Here is a 23825-nt window from a genome sequence, read left to right on the forward strand (position 1 = left end):
AGCCGGGGCCCCGGACCCCCCACTGGGTCACGGACCCCCATATACTATCCGGACCCCTCAGCGGGGAGGGAGCAGACACCCCGCCTGGGGCAGGTCCGGAGCCGCCGCGTGTCCACAGGCGCAGGCAAGCACGCGGCCGCGAAACTTCCTTAGGAAGACTCGCCCACCTACCGCATTCAATACGGTAGATGTAAGTGCGTTCTGCCACAGCAGAGCCCGAAGCGACTTTTGCCAGGCCGCACTATTTATCGCGCGTTACCAAGGTACACAGTTTAGCCGCTGGCGCCGCCCACGCCACGCATGTCAGTCTGCTACGCCAGTTAGACACGATAGCTCGGCTTTGCCCATCATAACGCCTACGCGGTAGACTCAACAGTCTACGCCGCAACCTACACTGCCTCAACGGGCACCTCTCCGATGGGACAGGTGAAGACCCCCCTCGGTCAGAGAGTCTACAGTGCGATGAAGCGTATCCGGGGAGTGATTCTCGACCACTATAGCGCCGTTAATGACTCTTTCGTGGTATACTATACATCCTAGTTGGGCCCATCTGTCGGGGTCCAACGCCTCTGTACGCGTCCCCCTTGTGCTATAAAAGGGAGACGCCCGTTAGAGAAGGACTCAGACCGGAAAGGGACTGGGAGGTAGAGGATAGACTCACCCACAGACACAAGAGCAATACAACTCTCAGTGGACGTAGGGTATTACGCTCCGGCGGCCCGAACCACTCTAAATCTTCGAGTGTTCTGGTGTTCTTGCTTCATGAGTAGATCTGACGAATCGCTTGCGCTTCCCCGAGTAACCACCCTCTGTGATTAGGCGGGTGCACTACGCTACCCAGCTGTGGCCCTCCTTCTAGAGCCGCGACAACTGTCTTCGTTACAATGCTGATTGATTTACTCCATAGGAATCACGAGTAATTCTATAGAAATCACCATAATGAACTTGAAACGCCACCTTGCTCGACATATCTGGCCATCCAAAGACATAATTTTAATTAAACCAGTTTCTAAAACCATGATACAGCTTCAATTATAACTACTAATCCGAACTCTAAGCGGTTACAATTATAAAAAAAACACTAATTATAGAATTAAAAATACAAAAAATTTAGAATGACAAAGTTGAGAAATATTGGTTACCTGCGGGTCGGATCCAAAATCCGGCAGGGCTTCGCTGTTGCAACTCCCTCCCTCACCCCACGTCTCTCCTTTTTCCCTCTATGGATATTGTTTGCTGCAAATGCAGGTGGGGGACCTCGGCTTTTATATTGGAGCCTGCCGCCCCCTGCCGGGCGGTAGGCCACTCCATGTGATAAAACACAAATTTTAATTACATATAAGCCCCTACCGCCCGGCAGGGGGGCGGTAGGGTGCCGGCCGCCCCGCAGATGGGCGGTAGGCCCCCTGCCGGGCGGTAGAGATATGTACAAATTGTGAAACTGAAAATATATTTCTATAAAAAATAATTTTGAAAAATATAAAAATAAAAAAACGCGGCCGTCCGTCTCGGAATACAATGGGCCGGCCTATATCCGATCTCAACTATTTCTTCTGAGCACCCCCTCAAAAAAAAAATCTTCTGAGCCCCTAAAATTGACCTTGTCAGTTGTCCCGTAACCAGGCCCAGCGGACCAGCTTTAGCAATTCTTATGTTTTCTTTTTAAAAATTCAGCAGAGCACTGCTATTTCATTCAAGTAGAGGACATAAAAACGAATACAACTGAGATGTTCTTACCGACACATACCCTGCATTTAGTAATTCGAGAAATGAAAAATTCATAATTTAAGTAATGACACCTTCAGGTATAGTTCATATAGATGCGGTCGGTTTTGATGATTGTTTTGAAATATATTTCATTGGGTTTTCTATTTTTCTAAATTATTAGGGTCGTTTTGAGGTTGGCAGAGACAGTCAACCTATTTTACCATACACGTCGGACCTTGGAGCTAAAAAGCTCATGTCCACACGTTAAAATTTTAGGTAAATTGACTGAAATTTGCTAGATAGGATTCAACGTGACATGAAGCTACTTATATGGCCCCATGTCAAAAGTCAGGTCTTAAACTTAAAGTCCACACTCCCACCATTAAAATGTAGCAAAATTTGCTGAAATTTGTTAGAAGTGATTTGGATGCTAGCTACATCGTGCCAACTACCAGACATAGACTCAAATATTTTTCAAGCTGGACGGGCCTGGGGCTGAAAAATCGTGCCTGTGACCATAAAGCTATCCTAAGCCTTGAACATCTAGTACTACATCAAACGCATTCCAAATCAGTAAACATGTATATCTACAATATCCAAAAAAAAGTCCAAGACCTTTGGGGCGGGAAACAGAGTTTTGCATAGCTTTGGGACGGGGAAACCTGAAGATCTCCTTTAGGAGACGTGTCTCCATGAGATTGATGCAAATGTGGCTAGATTTGATTTCTATAGCTGAATCTATTTCTTACACAGATGACTGTGATGCTATAATTTGGGCCTTTGATGGTAGCACTAGATTCTCAGTGCAGATCGTTTATAGAACCATCAGCTTCAGGGGGATTCAACCTTCTTTCACCCCTAGTATTTGGAATATTGTTGTTCATCCCCAGGTTCATATCTTTCTTTGTCTTTTATCTAATAAGAAAACTCTAACATGAGATAATCTGGCCAAAAGGAAAAAAAATGTAGAAGATAAAACTTGCCTTTTCTGCAATGAATCTGTTCTCCGACTGTGTTGTGGTGGCTAAAGTGTGCTGGTCCTGTCTAGCTGATATCTTTCATATTGATTTGGGCATTGATTTTGAATATGTGGCTCGTTGGTGGGTCAGTAACAATAGGCATAAAGTCATGAATTATTGCTCAACCGCTTTAATGTGGTGCTTAAGCCAGTCTCAATGGAGGTTTTACCAAGGATTTTATGACATTAAAAACAATCAATTTTGCTGACATGACAAGTCGAGAGAATGATGGGGTTCATGGGACATGAAGAGAGTTTCATCACCATGAAACTCATCTGACACAGTTATCTAGTTTTCAGTCTAGGCAACTGTGCCATGAAACTCCCACTAAGACCGGCCTTATGAAAATTCCGCAATGAGATGTGCTTTCAGGGCAAAGTTTGGATGGGGGAGAAGCTGCTGATAAGAAGAATGGTGAACATATTGTAGAACTGTTGGATTCTCTTCTCGAGTGGATAATTGGAATCGCTTGACCACACACTGGTGGCCCTGAATGTCAAGCTAAACCGACCGCTGGCCTTGCTCGGGACAAGCCAAGTACTCACAACGGTCGAGTTCTCCGGAGGTGAGCGTGCCACTTTCGGCAACGTCACCTGGAAGATGGGCCTCCACATGACCACAACTGTACATCGAGGCGCCATTGATATTTCTGCTGGGAACCTACACCATTTGTGGAAGTCAATCCTTTTGTAATAGTTAGCTAGTAGTGAACCTGTTGAGAGCCGTCCTGTTCCAGTGGGTGTGTTACTGTTACATTAAAAACGTTGAACCTACTCTGCTAAACTCTATGCTTTGTTTTGGAGAAATAAAGCGGTAAACCTTTTCTCTAAAAAGAATCCAAGACCAATCCCATTCAAGCTCACAAGAAGAAGAGTAAACTGCATAGCCGGTCCTTAAACTTGTCTTGATGTGTCACTCAGGTCCGGTACTCTCAAAATGCATATCTGGCTCCCTAATTTGGGCTCGTGTATCATTTAGGTCCCTATACTATCAAATTTCAGATCTTACTCCCTAAACTTGACTTCGGCTGTCATATATGTCACTAAACTGTTGAAACGCAGTGTCATTACTTTTATTGGCACATTTTCAGACTTGTTTTATTGCCGCATCAGCTTCTACCAATATTTGATCAATAATTTGTCTTACAAGTTCCTGATTTTAGTTTTAGTTTAGTCAGTGCGACAGTTATTTGAACAGTCCTCTAAAAATAACATAGTACGCATGTAATGCCCACCTAGCAATTTTGAGGTATTACCTTCAAAGTAAAAGATCATCATTCTTTCTCGGTTTACCACATCATTATTCTCCACACACGTTGAGCTGAAATTCTTTTACTAGTAAATTATATCTATGTGCAGTTAAGTTTTTATCAATTTAATTGAGATGGCAATACTTTTAGAGAGTACATGAACTTAGATGACACCCAAAGCTATGTTTAGGGGGCTAGATCTGTATTCTGAGAGTATAGGGACCTAAATGACAAAATGATCCTAAATTTAGAGAGCCACATATGCATTTTGAGACTATGAGGATTTAAGTGACACACGAGACTTTGAGGACCGACCATGCATTTTATGTCTTTACTCCAAGAAGAACCCACTCCAACTCTATCCAACTTAATTTTCTATTAAACCAAGCCCAACCCCACCCACTAAAAATATGAACCCATATTTATCTATCTTATGTGTACCCACTTGAGAACCCAACCCATTAATTAAACCCATTTGAAGTTAATTTCGAACCTTAGCTGGCACTTACTGTAGAAGAGATCTCAGTGTCAGGCCGTAATATGGAGGTTTGTAGCAAGAAAATGTTTGCCCAGTGTTAGTCTACCTGAACTAGCTGGTGGTTCCTGCTGAGAATGTAGCCTTGCATGCATTTACACCCAGATTAGGCTGATATTTAGCTGTGGATGCAGTTATGCTTCTTACGTCTTTGTCCAGACAGTTTAGGCGATATATCTGATCTGAAGAATCGAAACCTGGATCCATTCCCTGGCTTAGGAACACGCCACGTCACCCGAAAAAAGAACGGCCGTCGGATCGGCGATCCGAGACAATTTGGCAAGCGGTTTTGGGGGGAGGAAGGCGATGGTGCTTGAGCCATAATTGACGAGCGGCGGGCACGGAGCTCTCCTTGGGTACGCGGGTAGGTAAGGTGCATCGCAGGTGAGAAAAGTCACGCTAAAATGGCTGCGCGGTGAGTCCAACATGAGAGGTAAAGGTAAAATTATTTGAGAATAAAATGTTTTCAATTGTTTTAGATCTTTATAGTATAGAATAGTATAGATAGATAGATTATCGGTATGAGGCTGCAATATACTATATATGATGCTTTGTTTGTCAAATCTGTATTCCTGACAAAAAGAGGTGTCGGCGGCCTTGTATATGCTACAAATAATTCATACTATTCCATTATTTCCATGAACGCACACAAGCATTGGTTTTCAAAAGAAACCTATCCAACTACTGTCAGGGTTGTTTGGTGCGTGTAGTTGTCATCAGGGATTTATACCGCAATTTAGCGAAAGAAACCCATCCAACAACTGATGGATTTGAAGGGCGATGGAGAATATAATTCAACTAATCCAACTTTGAATTAACTGAATGTAATTCATGGCACAACAGACACCATGTGCATTGTCCATCTTCAGGTGCATTCTGTCGAACAGCTTACCTGCATGCTCGTGCTCATGCTCGTGGAGGCGATGGCCGGTCACCGCAGTGTCATCGACGAGGAGCCCGGAGAGGTCGGAGAGTGCCTTACACGCGCAGCGGAGCTGGCCCTCGTGGATCTCTGTGGGCCCCAACAGCATGGAGGCCGCGATGTTGGTGAGGCGCTCCTAGCGGCGTACCTAGTTGACGCCGTCGCTAGCCGCATTGCAGACGTCGAGCGGCTTGACTACATGCTCATGGGGCGAAGGAGAAAAGGGCGACGTGGATGGGGGAGGCGAGGCTGGAGGTAGATGGAAACGGTGGCGCATCGCTGCAGTCCCTCATCGCCCGCCCGCGGCATAGCCTCCTCCTCCTAGTTCCAAGGATCGCCGCCGCCACCAACGCGAAGCAGATGGAGGGGACAATGCAGATGGAGGAGGGAGGCGCCGCCGCGGAAGATAGTAGGAGATTGGGACGACACAAGTAGGGTGAGTGGGAGACAATTTGGCAAGCGGTGTCGGGGGGAGGAAGGCGATGGTGATTGAGCCGTGATTGACGAGCGGCTGGCACGGAGCTGGCTTGGGTACGCGGGCGGGTAAGGTGCATCGTTAGGTGGGAAAAGTTATGCTAAAATGGCAGAAACGTTCTCGTTCGATCGATTTTTTCGGTCATCCTGACTTTCGTCACTCCAAGCCCCACCTCGTTGGTCTGCGCGGTGGGTCCAACATGAGAGGTAAGGGTAAAATTATTTGAGTATAAAACATTTTCAATTTTTTAGATCTTTATAGTATAGATTGAGAAGTATAGATAGATAGATTATTGGTATGAGCCTGCAATATACTATATATGATGCTTTGTTTGTCAAATCTGTATTCCTGACAAAAAGAGGTGTCGGCAGCCTCGTAGGAGTTGGGAGGTCCCGAACCACCATAGTGGCCGGAGCACCATGCCCTCCGTTCGGCGCGCGACGTGACTGGGAAATCCCGCGGAAGGACTAGGCAGTTTCACCAGATGAAGGCGCAGCCAGGTTGCTAAAAATCTGGCAAGAGGCGCGGCCACCAGTCGAGAGGATTTTGTGGATAGCGTGGGGGCCGTTGGCTTCATCATTGGCGGGAGGTGCAGACTCCGACTCCTCATCAATGGAGGAGGGGGAGGAGAGGAGGGAGGAGAGGTCGGCTGTGGTGGGCGGGGTCCGGGAGGCGTTGCTCTGGAAAGAAAGATCCAGCACACGGCCCAGGTTTGCGAGATCCCAGACCGGCCAATCCGGTGGCCATGGAGGCCATGGCGGAGGTCAGACAGGGGAAGAGCAACAGAGAGACCTTTCCAACACGACAGTTGCCGCAGGAGACCAAGAACTTTGCGAGATTCGCATTCGTCGCTTGAGAAGAGAATATCCCGTTTCCCACTTCGAAACGAAATGGAGGGGCAGAAAAAACAGAAATTGAGCGTGTTCTTGACTTGCACCCAAGGTTTTAAATAACCGGCTATAGCTTCCGCTATAGACCGCTATAGCTTCTAGAAAGGGCAGCCGCTATGGTATTTAGCCCGCTAAAACCGGCTATAGCCCGCTAAATTCCGAATATAGCCCGCTAAACACTGTAACGGCAGCTCTACCGCTAAACATCTTAGCCGGCGATTTAAAACCTTGCTTGCACCGCAGACAGCAAGGGGGAAATAGCAGCCTCGTATCCAGAAGGTGGCTTCCGGGTCAGCAGGGGCACCACGGCGAGCAGGCACGGCCAGAGCATGGAAAATAATGGAGGACGAGGTCACTAAAGCACACACCTGGACCTGGTAGCGCTCCTGTAGGTTGTTGCCATTGCCGTGGTCCTTGTGGCGATTCCAGCAGGCGGGCAGAGGTCGCCCGGACTGAGTCCCGGCATCGACGGTGCCGGCGGGGCGGACGACGTCGAGCTTGGGGCAGAGAGCAACGAAATGGCACTGTCGCGCCGAGCGGGGTGAAGCTGGGAGAGGTGGTCGAGAGAGGAAGTAGAGGTGGAAACGAGGAGAGACGGCTATGGCGGCGCAGGGGCGGAGCCAAAAGGTCTCATTTTTTTCTTTTTCCTGCTCTCTTCTCTCTTTTCATTCTTCTTTCTCTCTTCTCCTTCTTCCTCCATGCCAAATTTTTTTAGAGGAGCTATAGTGGGAGATTATCACACACACAAAAAGGAACAAACTATAAAATCAACTAGACCGAAGAATAATTTAATTGTAGAAACTTCAGAAGAAAAATGATCTCTCTAGGTACTACTAGCACTTCGCCAAAAATAGATGTGGGGACAAACAATTTGGATTTCAGTGTATCTTATAAGAAAAGGCTAAAGAAAAAAATGACTAATCCTAAAGCACGAACTGTAGAGATAAGGTCGACAAACAAAGAAACGAGAAGTATTCGAGTAATGGTTATTTATTCTGTTTATTATTTATTATTTAACTTTGATACTGTATAACTCATCATTGGAGAAAAAAATTATTATACTCGCTTGATGGACCGTAATGGGCCTGATGACCCGAGGGCAAGTAATGCACGCTCTCCCAACATGTATGTATATGTCCCCTATTATCTCTGCTATCCGAAGAGAACACACCCGTCCCGAGCGCCGCAGCCGCAGCCAGTGAGTGCGCGAGAACTTGAGAATCCAAGGGGCGATTTCTCCACTGAAGTCGATGACAGCTGCACTGCCGAAGGTGCTCCGCGGCGGGGGCTTCGGCTCGTCCTCCCACCTGCTCCCGGCGATCGGCCGCCCGCCGCGTGATGCAGCAGGGCCTCCTTCCAGGCTTCTCTCCGGCTACCCCCACTGTGGGCAGCCGTCTGGTGCACACTGTAAGAGCTTCCTTTTACATGGTTCTCTGCATCTAGGCATCTAGGATTGGTTAGGATTCCATTTACAGTGGATTTAGGATTCCTGATGGGTTTCGTCTTTACTTTTACCCAGTTGCTTGCCATTTGAGATGGAGTTGCATCTAGGATTAGGGTTCCATTTACGGTGGATCTAAGATTCCTGATGGGTTTCGTCTTTACTTTTACCCAGTTGCTTGCCATTTGAGATGGAGTTGCATCTAGGATTGGTTAGGGTACGGTTAGGGTTCCATTTACGGTGGATCTAGGATTCTTGATGCGGTTAGGGTTTCGTCTTTACTTTTACCATGTTACTTACCGTTTGAGATGGAGTCGCATCTTCACTTGTCGTTCTTGTATTGATGGTTTAGTGATTAATTTAGTTATTTGTTAGTACTGGGAAATACTCCATCTATTCTCAAAAATTAGTGAAGAAGTCATTCTAGGATTTAAAAATTGTCAGAAAAAACTCTTTCAGTGTGCGCATGTGCTGGAAGGTCATTTTACCTTGTTAATCTATCTAGAATGAAGTTTTTGGGGATGGAGGGAATGCTGGAATTAACGGGAAATATGACAGTGACATATCTAAGAATTTCAAAGCACCTGATCATATTTCATGATAGGCCCTGACAATTCTAATTTGTGTGCCATCTGTTATTTCAGGGTGAAGGTGCCCTTATCAGAAGGATGAGTGAGAGGTTCAGACATGTCAATAGACACTTTGAGGTAGAAAGATTTAGTTGTCATGCTTAACGAGACTCGTTTGTTTATGCATGTTAAATGTTTCTTTTAGCCCAGAGAGTTAGAGTTTGTTGTGCTTCACATGAATGAAAGGCTCAGCAAATTGGAAAAATACCGGAGGACTCTAGGGAGACACTGGATGTACCCAGTGGTGACGACCCTGATCGGGCTGATAATGATGATCACCATTATGGTTGACTATTACAGGTTCAACAAGATTATTAATGTTCAAAATAGCCGGCAATAGCCACCGCTATAGCCAACTCTATTTGGGGACTCAAATTTTTATTCACCATAATTTAGTAGAACACAAGACTCTGGCACTTTTTATGTGGCTACCCTACCATAACACTACTGCTCTATATGACAACCTTGAACTACAAGAGATTAGGCCTTCAATGATAATTTTCATATGACAAAGCACTTTTTAGTCATAGAAACGATGCGTTTATGACAATTTTTCTTTAGATGACAAGCGTTTGTGACTAAGTTTTGATTTAGTCATAAACAATAGTCACCATGTGCATTTTCCTACCTTTGTGACAATAGCTCATGATGAAAGTGATGGAATATAATCATCATAAATTAAAAATAATTTTCCCTCATCTTTGTGACAATAGCTCATGATGAAATTAATGGAAGGTGATGGTCATAAATTAAAAATCAACTTTTTATATAAAAAAAGGACACCTTGTCACAGCCACGTGAGCACCCATAGTAGCTCATGATGAAATTAATGGAAGGTGATGGTCATAAATTAAAAATCAACTTTTTATATAAATTATGGTCATAAATTATGGTCAATTGACATCTTCTATTTGAGACCTCTTATGCTATAGTATGGTCATAGGGGAAGGGAGCACCCTTATTTATTGGACTCCATTGCTCATATAGTTTTGTCATGTGTCCATCTTCTACACACTTGCTACAAAATATCTAACTCTAGCATCTATTCCATCCTTTGAGCCTTGAAGTTATCGGCCAAGCATCATTTGGATTTCTTACTTTTGAAGTTTTTTTTGCGGATATTACTTTTGAAGCTTTTGGCTCCTAGACAGCTAGGTATCGCCATTAAGCAACCCATGCAACTCGTGTGGGTAGCCCCAGTAATGCAAATTTCTATCACCCATCCTTGTAGAGGATTTCGTAGTAAGTACTCAATCTTGATCTTGGTGGTCGGGTGAGAGAGAAAAAGGACTGACAGAGATTGTCCTTATTAGCTCACGTACCTTCCCATTTAACCAAACTGAAGGGCATTATGGTCATTTTCCCTCTCCCAACACGTACATCACCCACACGAGAAAAGCCCAACCAAACCCCGAGAGCCCAAGATATTCAACGGGGCAGCAGCCAGCCTCCTCTCTTCCCGCCTTAGCTCACCTACTAGGCTACTACCCGGCGGAGCTCCTCCACGTACTCCACCACGAGCCCCACGAAACCTCCCCACCACCCACACGACGCGTGCACCCACTTCACCGCCGCTCGCCGCAGCCATATAACCACCACCGAGATCGATCGAGCAGGCGCAGCACCAAGCGAGCGCGCGGCCGGCGAGGCGATGCATCCGCTGGTGGAGGCGCTGGTGGGGGAACGGCGGCACTGGGCGCCGGCGGTGCGGCACGCGGTGGCGTGGGCGGGCGCGCTCGCGCTCGCCGTGTCCGTGGCGTCGTTCGCGCCGGAGGCCGCCTTCGTGTGGGCGCTGGCGGGAGGCGGCGGCGGCGACCACGCCTGCGTCCCGGCGCGGATGGCGGGGCGGTCCGGGATCGACCTGCTCGTGCCGCCGGCGTTCGCGGGGCTCGCCGTCGGCGCGTCCGCGTGCTTCGTCAGGGCGCTCGCCATCGGCCGCCGGCACGACGAGTACTAGCCGTCCTTGAAGAGGGAATTGAAGAAAAAACCGCGCGCAGGCTGGGATTTCGCTCAGTTGATCTTGCTTCCGAAATGCGTTTCTCTGTTCTTTTTTTTTCCAACATGGAAAATACGTTCTCTGGTGGACAAGGGTAATTTTAAACAGATGCGTTTTCTTTAGATTTGACTTCCTTTTCCCGAGGTTTTTCGCTGTGACTACTTGTACATAACACGTCGGTTAACTGAAACTTTGCTGTATGGACAAAACATCATTGCAAACAGTAGTGGAAAAATGTTCATATGCATTCCCCCACATACAACACGAATAACTATCACAGATCAATATATATTACAAAGTTATTAGTGTGTAGCAGCATGTTTTGGCTGTGTTTGGTTCATGCTATGAACTTAGCACGTACATTTTCCGAGAGAAGAATCTCGTATGCATGGAGTACTAAATGAAGTCTATTTGCGAAACCTCTTTAGGGATGGGCGTAACTTTTCGCGACGAATCTAATGACAGTAATTAATCGATGATTAGCTATAGTGATGCTACAGTAACCATCCTCTAATCACGCGGTCAAAGGACTCATTAGATTCTTCAGGATTCCTAGCGCAGGGGTTCTGAAGTTGGTTTTATAAACTGATTTTGTTTGACACCATAATCAGCAGTCAAAATATTACTATTCCTAGCACAAGAACCAACCAAAAAAGGCCAAATTTGTCAAACCTGTGTTGCTACTATAATCTCAATCTAGAATGAAGCAGCTCACCGGTCATCTGACATCGAATGCAAGTTTGGTCAGCTACCTTGTGGGAGTTACAATGTTACATGGAGGAGGATGACTACATACATCATTGTCACTCCGGTTGATGATAAGTAATTAAACACGATTTGTGTGGTGTTGATCATTATGCAGCCAAATCTCTTAAGGACCAAATTTAATATGGTGTCTTGCCTTGTCAAGAGCACCTGATACCTACATGACAAGTAAAGTAGTAAACATGATTCATATGGTTTTTCAATTTATTATCGGTACGAGCCTGCTGCAATACTATGATGCTTTGTTTATTTGTCAAATATGTATTCCTGACAAAAAAAGTAGTAACACATAGTTTCATAAAAAAAGTAGTAATTAACAGATAGCTCATCGGTCATCTCACTGATCAGTGCAGGTTTATTTGGTTATCTACTAAAAACTAGCACAATTAGTACGTAGTTGAAAGTGATTGGGTGCTCTAGGCTAAGAGGGAGAGGGAGTGAATTAGGCACTATTAAAATCTTAATCTATGGCTCCAACTAGTTTGCACAAAACTTAAACTAATTCAACCAATCTAGATGTGCAACTATAGTTCACCATAGTTCACCTTAGTGTGAAACCCTCATCCCAAAAGAGTTTTGCAACCTATAGCCAATCCTAGCAAGATACTACACTAATAAAATAAAAGCACACAAGTTGTCATATGAAATGCGGAAGCTTAAATGGAGGGATGAGAGGAAGCAAACTCTCGACACGAGGATTTATCCCGTGGTTCGGATTGCCACAAAGGCACCTCTACGTCCACGTTGTTGAAGCACTCACAAATAGTATCGTTTCCCGGCAATCAAGTCTCTTCCGTGAACACAATCACGGTCACCTTGACCCGATCTTCACTAAGGGAGATTGCCCACGAAGGAGGGGTCTCCGTCCCCCGCACAATGTCGTCGACGCCGCTCCACACCAAGCCGGAGGGTTGTAGACTTGCCGGCGAGCCACCAAAGCTCCAAGGATGGCCGGCGCACCAAGATACAAGGATGGTTCACTCTAGAACCACAGCACAAGGATCTAAACCTTGCTTGATCACTCACTCAAGAGCTAACTTTGCACTAACACTCACAAAGCTTGTGCTAAGGACTAAGGATTTGATCTTTATGCTCTTGGATGGCTTGAAGATGTTCTTGGATGTGTGTAGGATGTCCAGCAACTCCAGCAAACTTCAAATGGCCGGGGTGAGGCGTATATATAGGCCACCAAGTCTTGTAGTCGTTGCTCCAAAGGTCAGCAGAAAACAGCATACCATCGGATGAACCGATGCCTCTGCCTGGAGTAGCGTCGGTTCATCCGGTCACTCTCAGACCCGAAGTAGCCGTTGAACTTCTGACGCACTGTCTGCGACACCACCAGTTTAACCGATGACTGTGTGTTGGTTAAACCGGTCACTCACAGCATTCAACTAGCCGTTGGCTTCTTTCTCTCTTGCTGACGTCATTACACCGGTGCTATGCTCCGATGCACCACCGGTTCAACCGGTGCTGAAGGCTTGACTCCTGCATGCTTGACATCGTCTCTGGAACATAGTACATCCAATGCACCGATGCCTAGCTTGACGCCGTCGGTTCAACCGGTGACCTGGCTATCTTGACTTGGTCTTCGCTTGATCTCCATTTGCTGCTCAGACTTGCACCAATGCCAAGGCGTCGGATCTTCCGACAACCATCGGATGCACCGATGCTATAGGCATCGGTTCTTCCGGTGTTACTGATTTCAGTAGAACTCGTCCAATTCAGCTTTTCTTTAAGTTCTTTCTTCGTGTTTTGCTTTGTATGGCCTTTTTACTTCATCCCTAGAATCTAGAAATGTTCACTTAATAAAAGCAAAAAGCATTAGTCCCATTGATTGCGTTGTCATTCGATCATCAAAATCACTCGAAATGGCATAAATGGTGCCATGTTCGTTACAATCTCTCCTTTTTTGGTGATTGATGACAACACAATCAAAGCAAACATAAAATTTGCAAGATTTGACAAATTTAACCACTTACACTCGCTTGGATGTTTACTACCATCCAATAATGGTTTGGCCTCCCCCTAAAGCCATGATTTTCCCCTTTGTTCCTCCCCCTATTTGCTACTCCTCTCTCATATGTTGACTTGATCCACTCGGCATGTCTCTCCCTTTGGAATATTTTTCCTTCTTGAGAACATCTCTTCCTTTTTGTTGGGAACATGGCTTTCTTTGATCCATATTTCTCCCCCTTTGGAATCAAATCACCTAAAAAGTTTTGTACCTAAAAGGTCTTGCAAAACAATATAGCTCAAGAGAAGATTAGTAGCCTAGGGAGTTTGTTTCATGACTCATGATCCAATTGTATGATATCAATGAAGATACCAATTGAAAATTTACTATAGTAGATCACAAAATCACGAAACTAGCATGACATGAGCTAAGCTTTCCATAAGTATGTGCACAAAATGATAATATGAAAATCAAGTGCACAACTAGATGTTATAACTAGAAAGGTTAGATCATATCATGCACGGAGGTAGCTCTAAAATAATAAGGAATTACAAAGATATCAATTGAATGAATTTAGAACCTAGCATACCTCCGGGGGTTATTTGTTTAACTTGCATGTACCAATTTGACAGTGAGACTTGCAACCAATTGAAAGTCTTTCAAAAAAAATATTTGGTACACCAAGGTTAAGCAAATGTATGAGCACATAGCCTATGAACTTAGATATGAGCATTTAAGTTCAATAGAGCATGGCTCAATATGCATGAAAGCACAATTTATCTAATCACTCTTATAGAGTTGTTTGTTCACATTGATCGTGAGAAACATTCTCTTATAGTGTTAACTCCACGTGAGACTACAAAAGATAAACTTGCAAATATATTAGTCTCAAAATCACAAGCCATATGATGAACTCCCCCTAAATGTGTGCATTTAATGTTTGAATCACCAAGAAAATGTATGCACATTGATTTTCACACAATTGGAAAGTTTACCCTATAGCTTGTGTTCATGGTAAACATATGAAATACCTACCTCATGAGATCTATATACCATGAAGGATAACCTTGTGTAGCTTTCTACACACTTTTCAAACCATGTAGGTTGCTCATGGGTTAGAATCATGACATAAGCAACCCACTATATATAACACTAGGAGATGCAAAACATGCAAACAACCTAACAAGAGCAATGGAGCTACATGATGCTTGAATTAAAATCTAACTACCATTACCTTATGGGGGACTTGGGCAACAAATGTCCAAGTTGTGAGCTTAGCTTGTTTTGGCTTAAACCTTCACTTCAACTTGTAAACAAAGCCTCCAAATCCCCCGAAGCCGTCCTTGGCTTTAAGTCTCCTTTGGAACCCACACTATTTGAGCCCGCTTCATATTGGTGATGATGTCCTTGGGCACCCAAATGGAGTGGTTCCAATTCCTTTCCTTCTTCCCAACCTTGTGAGCAACCACCTTGCCATTCGTCTTATTTTTTATCACATAGGAGGTGCTATTGCTTTTGTTCCTCCGGTTGGGGTTGGTGTAGATGAGAGAACTCTTGATTGTGAGTTTCTCCTTATTCTTCTCATCCGGAAGCTTCTTTCTTGGTTGAGGACACTTGTTGGACTTGTGGCCTTCTTTGTGGCACTTTAGTAAGTCACGGTGAACCCCTTCTCAAGCTTCTTTACCATGCCTTCACGGTTATCTTGAGAAGGTTGGACATTGCTCTCTATGCCTTTGCCCTTCAATCTATACAAGTCTTTCATGAGCATTTCCACTTCTTACTTGAGCTCATCATTCTCCTTGGCAATGAGATCATCACATGATTCTACAATAACATTCTCATAGCATTTCTCATTACAAAGGTTAGAGCAAGAATCATCAATTAAATCAATGAAAGAAGTTGAAGCATCTACCCTAGAGATGGTAGTTGCACAAGGGATAGTTTGCTTCATTTCCAAAGAGTCATTAGTATCATTAATGCTCTCAAATTTTAATTTGAGCTCTTCATGCTCCTTGCTAAGAAAATTGAATTTGCACGTCAAATCTTCAAAATTTGTAGCAAGAGAAGCATTTAGATCATTGAGAGCATTAAGATTTTTAATTTCTTTTGATTGCTTCTTAATGATTTTTTGGGGCTCATGAACAAGATCAAGAAGTTCATCAATTGAAGGAGAGTCGGAGTCATCATCACTTACATCGCTATCCATATCTATGGCCATAAAGCAAGTGTTGGATGATGATTCCATGCGGGTGGTGAATTTCTTGTTTGATTCATCACTTGAACTTGCACTTGATTTTTCACCACCGCTTACCCATTCACCAAATACGGCATATGATTCATGCTTGGGCTTCTTCTCCTTCTTTTGCTTGTTCTTCTTGAATTTCTTCTCAACCTTCATGAGTTGATGGTTAGGCTCATCTTTGAAGAAGACCATATACCCCATTGAGTTGATTTCCTTCAAGTATTTGTTCATCTTCTTTACTTGCTTGTAGAGGTTGGGGTGCATTGGCTCTTTATCATCACTTGAGGAGTTTCTTACATCCTCTTCTTCCTCATCACTTGAGCTACCTTTGATGGCCATCTTCTTCAACTTCTTGAGTTGTTTGCATGCAAGTGCGCTATGCGTTGGTGAAGAAGATGGTGTTTTTGCCTTGATGTCATTGCGTAGCTCATGGGCAATCACCTTGTTGAGGACTTGATTTGGTGTCATCGTGTCGAGCTCTTTCTCATATAGAATTGTGGTCACCAAATTATAGTCCGGCCTTCGGAGTGAGTGAAGGATCTTGCGAATGAGTTCCAAATTTTTAATTTGCTTCACACCTAAGGAATTAATCTCATTCACAAGAGTGTTTAAGCGTGAGTACATAGATTCGGCATTCTCATTATCAAGTTGCTTAAAGCTATTAAGCTTATCAAGGAGAACATGATATTTTTTGTTGGCAACATCCTCCGTGCCCTCATGGTTCTCTATGATAGTCTTCCATAGCTTTTGAGCATTTTCACAAGAAAAAACACGATTGAACACATTGTCACTAAGAGAAGACAAGATAATGCATTTAGCGGTGACATCATATTGCTTCTCTTGTTGACCATTATTTTTTACCCCTTCACTTACTACTCTCCAAACGTTTAGCCCCGTTGTTTGGAGATGGGCTTGCATCAAAACCTTCCATCGTTGGAAGCCCGTGCCGTCAAACCGTGGAGCGGGTCTAAAAGGATCCATCCTTTCCCCCTATGAGCTAACTCACTAGGCGGTGAAGCCTACCGATCTAATGAGCCGGTAAACACAAATTTACTAATGGAATTGGCTTTCTTTGTGAGAGAAGTGAGAACCTGGCTCTGATACCAATTGAAAGCGATTGGGTGCTCTAGCCTAAGAGGGGGAGGGGGTGAATTAGGCACTATTAAAATCTTAACCTATGGCTCCAACTAATTTGCATAAAACTTAAACTAATTCAAACTATTTAGATGTGCAACTATGGTTCACCTTAGTGTGAAACTCTCATCCTAAAAGAGTTTTGCAGCTTATAGCCAATCCTAGCAAGATACTACACTAATAAAGTAAAAGCACACAAGTTACAATATGAAATACGGATGCTTAAACGGAGGGATGAGATGAAGCAAACTCTCGACACGAGGATTTATCCCGTGGTTCGGATTGCCACAAAAGCGCCCCTACGTCCACGTTATTGAAGCACTCACGAAGAGTATCACTTCCCGGCAATCAAGTCTCTTCCGTGAACATAATCACGGTCACCTTGATCCCGATCTTCACTAAGGGAGATTGCCCACGAAGGAGGGGTCTCCGTCCCCTGCACAATATCGTCGACGCTACAGCAAGCTGGAGGGTCGTAGACTTGCCGATGAGCCACCAAAGCTCCAAGGATGACCGGCGCACCAAGATACAAGGATGGTTCACTCTAGAACCACAGCACAAGGATCTAAATCTCGCTTGATCACTCACTTAAGAGCTAACCTTGCACTAACACTCACAAAGCTTGTGCTAAGGACTAAATATTTGATCTTTATGCTCTTGGATGGCTTGGAGATGTTCTTGGATGTGTGTAGGATGTCCAGCAACTCCAGCAAACTTCAAATGGCCGGGGTGCGGCGTATATATAGGCCACCAAGTCTTGTAGCCGTTGCTCCAACGGTCAGCAGAAAACAGCATACTATCGGATGAACCGATGCCTCTGCCTGGGATAGCATCGGTTCATCCGATCACTCTCAGACCCGAAGTAGCCGTTGAGCTTCTGACGCACTGTCTGTGACACCACCGGTTTAACCGATGACTGTGTGTCGGTTAAACCGGTCACTCACTGCATTCAACTAGCCGTTGGCTTCTTTCTCTCCTGTTGACGTCATTACACCGGTGCTATGCTCCGATGCACCACCAGTTCAACCGGTGCTGAAGGCTCTTTTTTCGGATGGCGTATGCGCAGGACATGCCGGGCAGGACCACGAAGATGCAGCTACCCACTGGATAGGATTAAGTACAAAATGCATGCTTCATGTTAGGTGGAAATAAATATGATGTCTTCCGATCCTCATGTATGTGCTTAAGATTAAATGTTTTAGAATTTTATTATTTTTTGTTTATTTGGACAAATCTAAGAGAAAATTGATTAAACCATACCTATTCCCAGTAGCAATTTGAGATCGTAGCATTCGTGGCTTCCAGGGCTGTTGCGACAGATACTATGGGCAGGGCATGTTCGGTTTCGAGCCTTACACTCGTCAATATCTGCAGAGGCAAACCCAAAATGATTTGTTTCATGCTTCATGAAAATTGTCATTACCAAAAGGTGTGTCATGTATCTGCAGTGTATGAATAATGCTAAGAATTATTACCTAGGTAATTAAACTTATCTTGCAAGTGTTACTAATTTAATTTTGTGTTACGTCTCCAGATTAACCATAATGAAACAATAAAAAAATATTTATAAAGCAAGCAATGATTCCATGGTCTGTCAACCGGAGTTCTGATCGGAATTCAGATAAATCAATCGGAATTCTAATGGGAACCCAAACAAATTAATCTGAATGGCAATCGAAAACCGGACAATTAATACCTCGTGCGGTCACGGCATGGGTTATATATGTAGTTTCCATGAAAAAATTAGTGATCTTGTGTATATGTAAAACTTATATTATTCGTAACAATGCATGAGCACTATGCTAGTAGAAAATAAAAGAGAGAATCTGTAGAAATTCTCACTAAAAGGGCAAACATATACTAAGACTTCAACACCCCAACCGTAGCTGGAGAGTTTATTAGGTTTAGAACATCGGAAGAAGTAGCTAGATCATGTTAATTATTGATCTGCACGCTTGAATTTTATATCCAAATAAAGGTTTTAGAAAGTGTGTTTAAAGTTTTGGCAAAAGAAATTATTGGACAAAAGAATTACGTACCTTTGCAGCCATCAGGAAGGTAAGGGTTTCCCTCATAACCTTCGGGGCAGCTGCATGTATACCCAGGGCGGCCGTTCTTGGCGTTGGAGCACTTGCTGATGTCGCTGCGGCAGGCGTAGGCCGTCCTGTTCTTCTTCGCCGCCTCGCACGTCTGGTCGCCCACCGCCCACTCCAGCACCATGGGCACCTCCCAGGAGCCGCCGGCCCTCGAGAGCTCATCGGTGGTGATGTACGCCACCCGGAACTCGAATGCCTCCTTGTCGACCACCATGGCGTAGACGCAGGGGCTCGCCGGGCCGAGCCCTGCTGGGATGCCGGCGCTGCTGTTGCTGTCGTAGGGGAAGAAGGACGCTTCGAAGGACGATCCCGGCGGGATCGGCGCCTGGCAGCAGCCGCCCAAGTTGCTGCAGGAGCCGTCGGCCAGCGACCGCACGCCGCGCGAGCAGGTGGCGTTGCAGCCCACCAGGTACTTGTCGTCGGCGCCGCCGTCCCGGGACCAGATGATCCCGAAGGCGTTGCAGCCGACGACGGTGAGCCTGTTGTCTTCGGAGAAGCGGAACGTCGTCGCGGACTCGTACCACCAGGTGGTCGGGTCGTCCATGGAGCCGGTCGTGGCGTTGTAGCACCACGAGCTGACCATGCTCTTGGTGTAGATCCTCCCCCGGAGCACGTCGATGCGGAGCACCTCCATGCCGTCGACGACGGGGGTCGGCTTGGGCCGCGGCGCGCCGTCGTCGTCGGCGCGGTGGCTGCAGGTGACGTTGAAGGGCTGTGCCTTGCTGCCCGGCGTCTCGAGGTAGCCGTGTCCGATGCCGAAGGGGAACGGGATGTCCACCCCGCCGCACTGCTGCGGCGGCTGCTGGTGGCACTCTGCCGCAGCGGCTGCCGCCGGCAGCCACGGCGAGACGAGTGCGGCGATGAGCAATGGAAGCAGCATCGTCTTCTTCAGCTTCTGATCAACTGTGCTCAAGTCCGTGGCTTTGATGACTTGTGCCGCCTCCGCCTTAGCTTAAGCTTGCTGGTGTGGGTGGCAACATGTTGTACAACCTGTGGTCATATATATATATATATATATATATATATATATATATATATATATATATATATATATATATATATATATATATATATATATATATATATACTGGCCGAGAAGTATTCTTACGAGCCACTCCAAAAGATTGGCATTTCAGGAAACACCACTCCTGGTGGCTCCGTTTTTCCACGTGAATTTGACTGATGTTGAGAGACTCCATAGCTTGAGGAATTTAAACTAATCTCCTTACCTAATACGCGGTAACTGGGTCAGCTAATGGCCATGGTTAGGCAACAACAAACTTTATGAGTGAGGAAATAATACGTACACGTTGCTAGTCCAGGAGGTATTTGCCTATTTGGTACGCGCTCAATGCAAGGGGATATACAGTTACCTATACAACGACCTCATGATGGCATCCACTGAAAGCTTCAAAAGCTTCATGAAGGAAGAACGACTAAAGCGAGATTAGGCAGCAAAGGCTTCTTGATAGAGATCATTAGCCAGTAAGCAAAGAAAGGGACCGGCCATGGAGGTTTTATATCTTTGCTGGGGGCCGGGTCAGCACTCACAGTATAGCCAGCATGCAGAGCTACAAGCACATGCTAATTAATTCTGTCAATTGTTCATGCCCCCTTATGTTTAACTAATTCTCAGTGGGCATAAAGTGAGCTCCGGCTAGCTGTTTCTGTGAAACGTCCGGAGTGCGGATGGATGTTAGCTCGTAAGCTGCACGCCAGATTCTTGGAAGAGAAGCCTATGTCTTTTTTTAACCACGTGATGGATGAACAAGTATGTTATATATATCAAATTAAATAAAGAATTGAAAAAGACGAAGCATCCACAGTAGTAGAGCACTCGCCATTATTTATTTTAACCACCCATGCCAAACGGATCATGGTCATGGCCAGTTGGCCACAAGGCACGCATTAGATTTGTAGCTCCGATCCATTCCAGGCCAGTAAGGCTGGGGGCAGTTCATCAGTCGCCATCCAAACACGGAGACGCTGACCAGAGCCTGATGAACCGAAGCCACACAGATCGATTACCACTATTGCAACTGAAGCTTCACATGATTAGTTATCTTACGGGTCATTTTAAAGACTTCAAATAACACATGCATGTGCTGTTCTTGCAGCAAATTAAATTACGCTTCTCTGATTAGGAAGCGTACTTCAAACGCCCACTCTCTTTATTAGTTTATTATTTCTCTGCGGTGGCATCACGGTTTATTCTCAGATATTTATTCTACTCGGTATGAAAAAGAAATGTACTTGTTTCCCCCATACAAGACGCGTCACCAACATTCCAACAATACAAAATAGTGTATCATGCATCAGTCAATCAGATCACTACCATGATGTTGTGTTTGCCAAACATGCACTCCAAAGTACTCTCTCCGTCCCATAAAAAATGCAATTCTAAGTTTTTTCAAACAGATTAGTGATGGCATGAAAAGACTCTCGTACCCTCATTTGTTTGCCACATATGATTAGTTTTGGCATGCAATTCAAATCTAACCACTTAATTAAGCAGGCAATTGAGATCCAATCGAGATTGCACTCGTTGTGGGATTTTTTTCAAACTCAGAATTGCACTTTCATGGGACGGAGGGAGTATGAGCAACCACGCTTGAATTAAATGATTATTCTTGTAATAGAAACATGAAATAAGCATTCTACATTGCAAATAAAACAACTTGGAGAATTGTGCAAATGGAAATATCCCACATCTCAGGGATTTGGTTTCATATCAGGGATCAGGAGTAACTAAAAAGGTGTGTTGGGGTTTGCAACTCTTTCTTGGTCAGTATAGATACTTACAATCGAAAATGTTTTTGCTTTTGAGAAATTAAGGATAAAATTTTTACAAGATCATTTTAGCTAAGACGTTGGGTACCCAGACAGGGAGGACCTGAGAATAGATTATGTGTTGCTTGGAAGTCATTTGATAATGCATATATATGGCTTGTTTCTTTAATTTCATACATTTTCATTCCTAGTGCTGCACTTGCCAACAACTTGATTCTGCAACTATATAATTATGTGATAACGTATTGGTAAGACCATAATTTTGTGATTGTATTATTTATTCTTATATGAGTGGACATAAAGTGAGGTTTCTGATTCTATGGAACCAATTTGCATGCATGTTTGATTTTCCTTGTATACATCACAGTATGGACATAAAGTAAATATACGATAGAGATCGTCGAACGTCTCCAAGAGCCTAGCGATTCTAACTTGGCTACCTAGAAAAAGATAAATTCTTCCAAAACTGGATCCAACAGATTCTGCAAAGACGCTCACTAGCTATCCCGCTAGCCATCGCCGCAAGTTCGCCCGGCAAAAATGTCCCACCCCCACCCCACCTCCTGCCCCTCGGCTCCCGCCCCCACCTGCTGGAGCGACGCCATCGTCAAGCTCCCTCCCACCCCCTCCGCCGGCCCCTTCAACACGGCGTCCCCTCGGCCGCCGCCAAGCTCCCTCCCGCCGCTTTGAGCTCCCTCTAGAGGTGACGGCAGCGGCGGCGCCGAGCTCCCTCCAGAGGTGCGTCGGCAAGAACGGGCAACCGCGCGTCGCACGGTGGCACGTCGGCGGTGGAGGACAGCTCCCGCACCGTCACCTCCTGGATCCCGACCTAGTGTTTCTGGGAGCTCGGTGGTGATGGGGATGGCGCCAGGAGGAAGAAGAGGAGAGAAGAGGGAGCTTGGTGGTGATGGGAATATGGATAGTGATTTGGTTAGTCTGCTAGAATGTACTGCAATATAGAGAGGGAGTCTTAGCTAAATGAGAATATGGAGCGTGAGATTTGGCTAGTCTTTTGGAGATGTTCAACAGTCTTTTGGAGATGTTCAACTGTCATTTTTGACGAGTGACCATAACTTAGTCTCCAATACTTTGCCGTTAAAATCTTGCCTCAAAAAATATTTAGCCATTAAAATGCACTATTGACCATGCAAGCACGATAAATGTGGAGTCAGTTAGTTGCTCTGCTTGCAATGGAACACTGCACATAAAGCCATCGCACACTTATAGTGATGTGTGGATCATTAAACATATCAAGTGCAAATCAACATCTTTGTGCAAACTATGGAAACTTCAATCTGAGCCATCAAATCAACATCCAAGGGGAGGGGCACAGAGAGGTGGGAGGGGGGATTTGCAAAAGTGTGATTACCCAATCCAAAGGCGGGTCCAGATTGTAAAATTACTTAATTCCCCATACCCCTTAGATGTTGATTCAATGACTCAGATTAAAACTTCCATAGTTTGCACGGAGAGATTGGTTTGCATCTGATACGTTCCCTTTTATCTTATATAATGAGGTAGAGCACGAGCAAATTCTTCAGAGTCTTGTGTCATGATAAACTCGTGTCACTTCGCGCTCTCAACCATGATTTTCAAAGCATGCTTCCTTTCTTATTTCTCTAATAAGGTAGATGGACTCGGCATCCCTCGTCGAACCGTTGAAGAAGGAGAGAACAGTCCAGCTGTAGGCCTTCTGCGTGAGATTTTAACCTGTATACCCTTATGAAAATTGCTCTTGACCTCCAAATCTCTAAAAAATTCACTGCACCAATATGCCCTCGCGCCAACTTTTCTTTACCCATGTACCCTTTTGGACGGAATGGACTCTAACGGTGGCTAACGGAGTTGGAGAAAGACATTCCTACCCTTGAGATCTTAAGTTTCTGTTTTCTGAGTCCATTACCTGTCCACTAGCACCAGTGCAAGAACGCCAGGGTGCACGGCACCAACTTCCTGGCGTCCAGGCAACAGAGGTGGCGCC

The 23825-nt window shown here is 45.0% G+C and overlaps 2 protein-coding genes and 1 long non-coding RNA gene across 3 annotated transcripts; 2 read left to right on the forward strand and 1 right to left on the reverse strand.

Annotated features, from left to right (window-relative positions):
* The first annotated feature begins 7826 nt into the window (after positions 1 to 7826).
* On the forward strand, positions 7827 to 9290 carry LOC120701560. The gene is made up of 2 exons (XR_005686157.1): positions 7827 to 8204; positions 8883 to 9290. It is a non-coding gene; the product is annotated as an uncharacterized LOC120701560 (long non-coding RNA).
* Positions 9291 to 10297: 1007 nt separating this feature from the next.
* On the forward strand, positions 10298 to 11110 carry LOC120701561. Its single transcript, XM_039985560.1, has one exon. It carries the CDS (start codon positions 10519 to 10521, stop codon positions 10822 to 10824), a length of 306 nt encoding a protein of 101 aa, XP_039841494.1. The 5' UTR covers positions 10298 to 10518; the 3' UTR covers positions 10825 to 11110.
* Positions 11111 to 18989: 7879 nt separating this feature from the next.
* LOC120701091 (wall-associated receptor kinase 2-like) lies at positions 18990 to 19934 on the reverse strand. The gene has a single exon (XM_039985255.1). The coding sequence runs from the start codon at positions 19932 to 19934 to the stop codon at positions 18990 to 18992; it is 945 nt and encodes a 314-aa protein (XP_039841189.1).
* Between the last annotated feature and the right edge of the window lie 3891 nt (positions 19935 to 23825).

The sequence above is a fragment of the Panicum virgatum genome, chromosome 3K (genome assembly GCF_016808335.1).
Source record: "Panicum virgatum strain AP13 chromosome 3K, P.virgatum_v5, whole genome shotgun sequence".
In the NCBI taxonomy this organism is placed as follows: Eukaryota; Viridiplantae; Streptophyta; class Magnoliopsida; order Poales; family Poaceae; genus Panicum; species Panicum virgatum.

Excerpts from the sequence above, each read along its gene's own strand:
- LOC120701561 (XM_039985560.1), top strand. The coding sequence starts at position 10,519 with ATGCATCCGCTGGTGGAGGCGCTGGTGGGGGAACGGCGGCACTGGGCG.
- LOC120701091 (XM_039985255.1), bottom strand. The coding sequence starts at position 19,934 with ATGCTGCTTCCATTGCTCATCGCCGCACTCGTCTCGCCGTGGCTGCCG.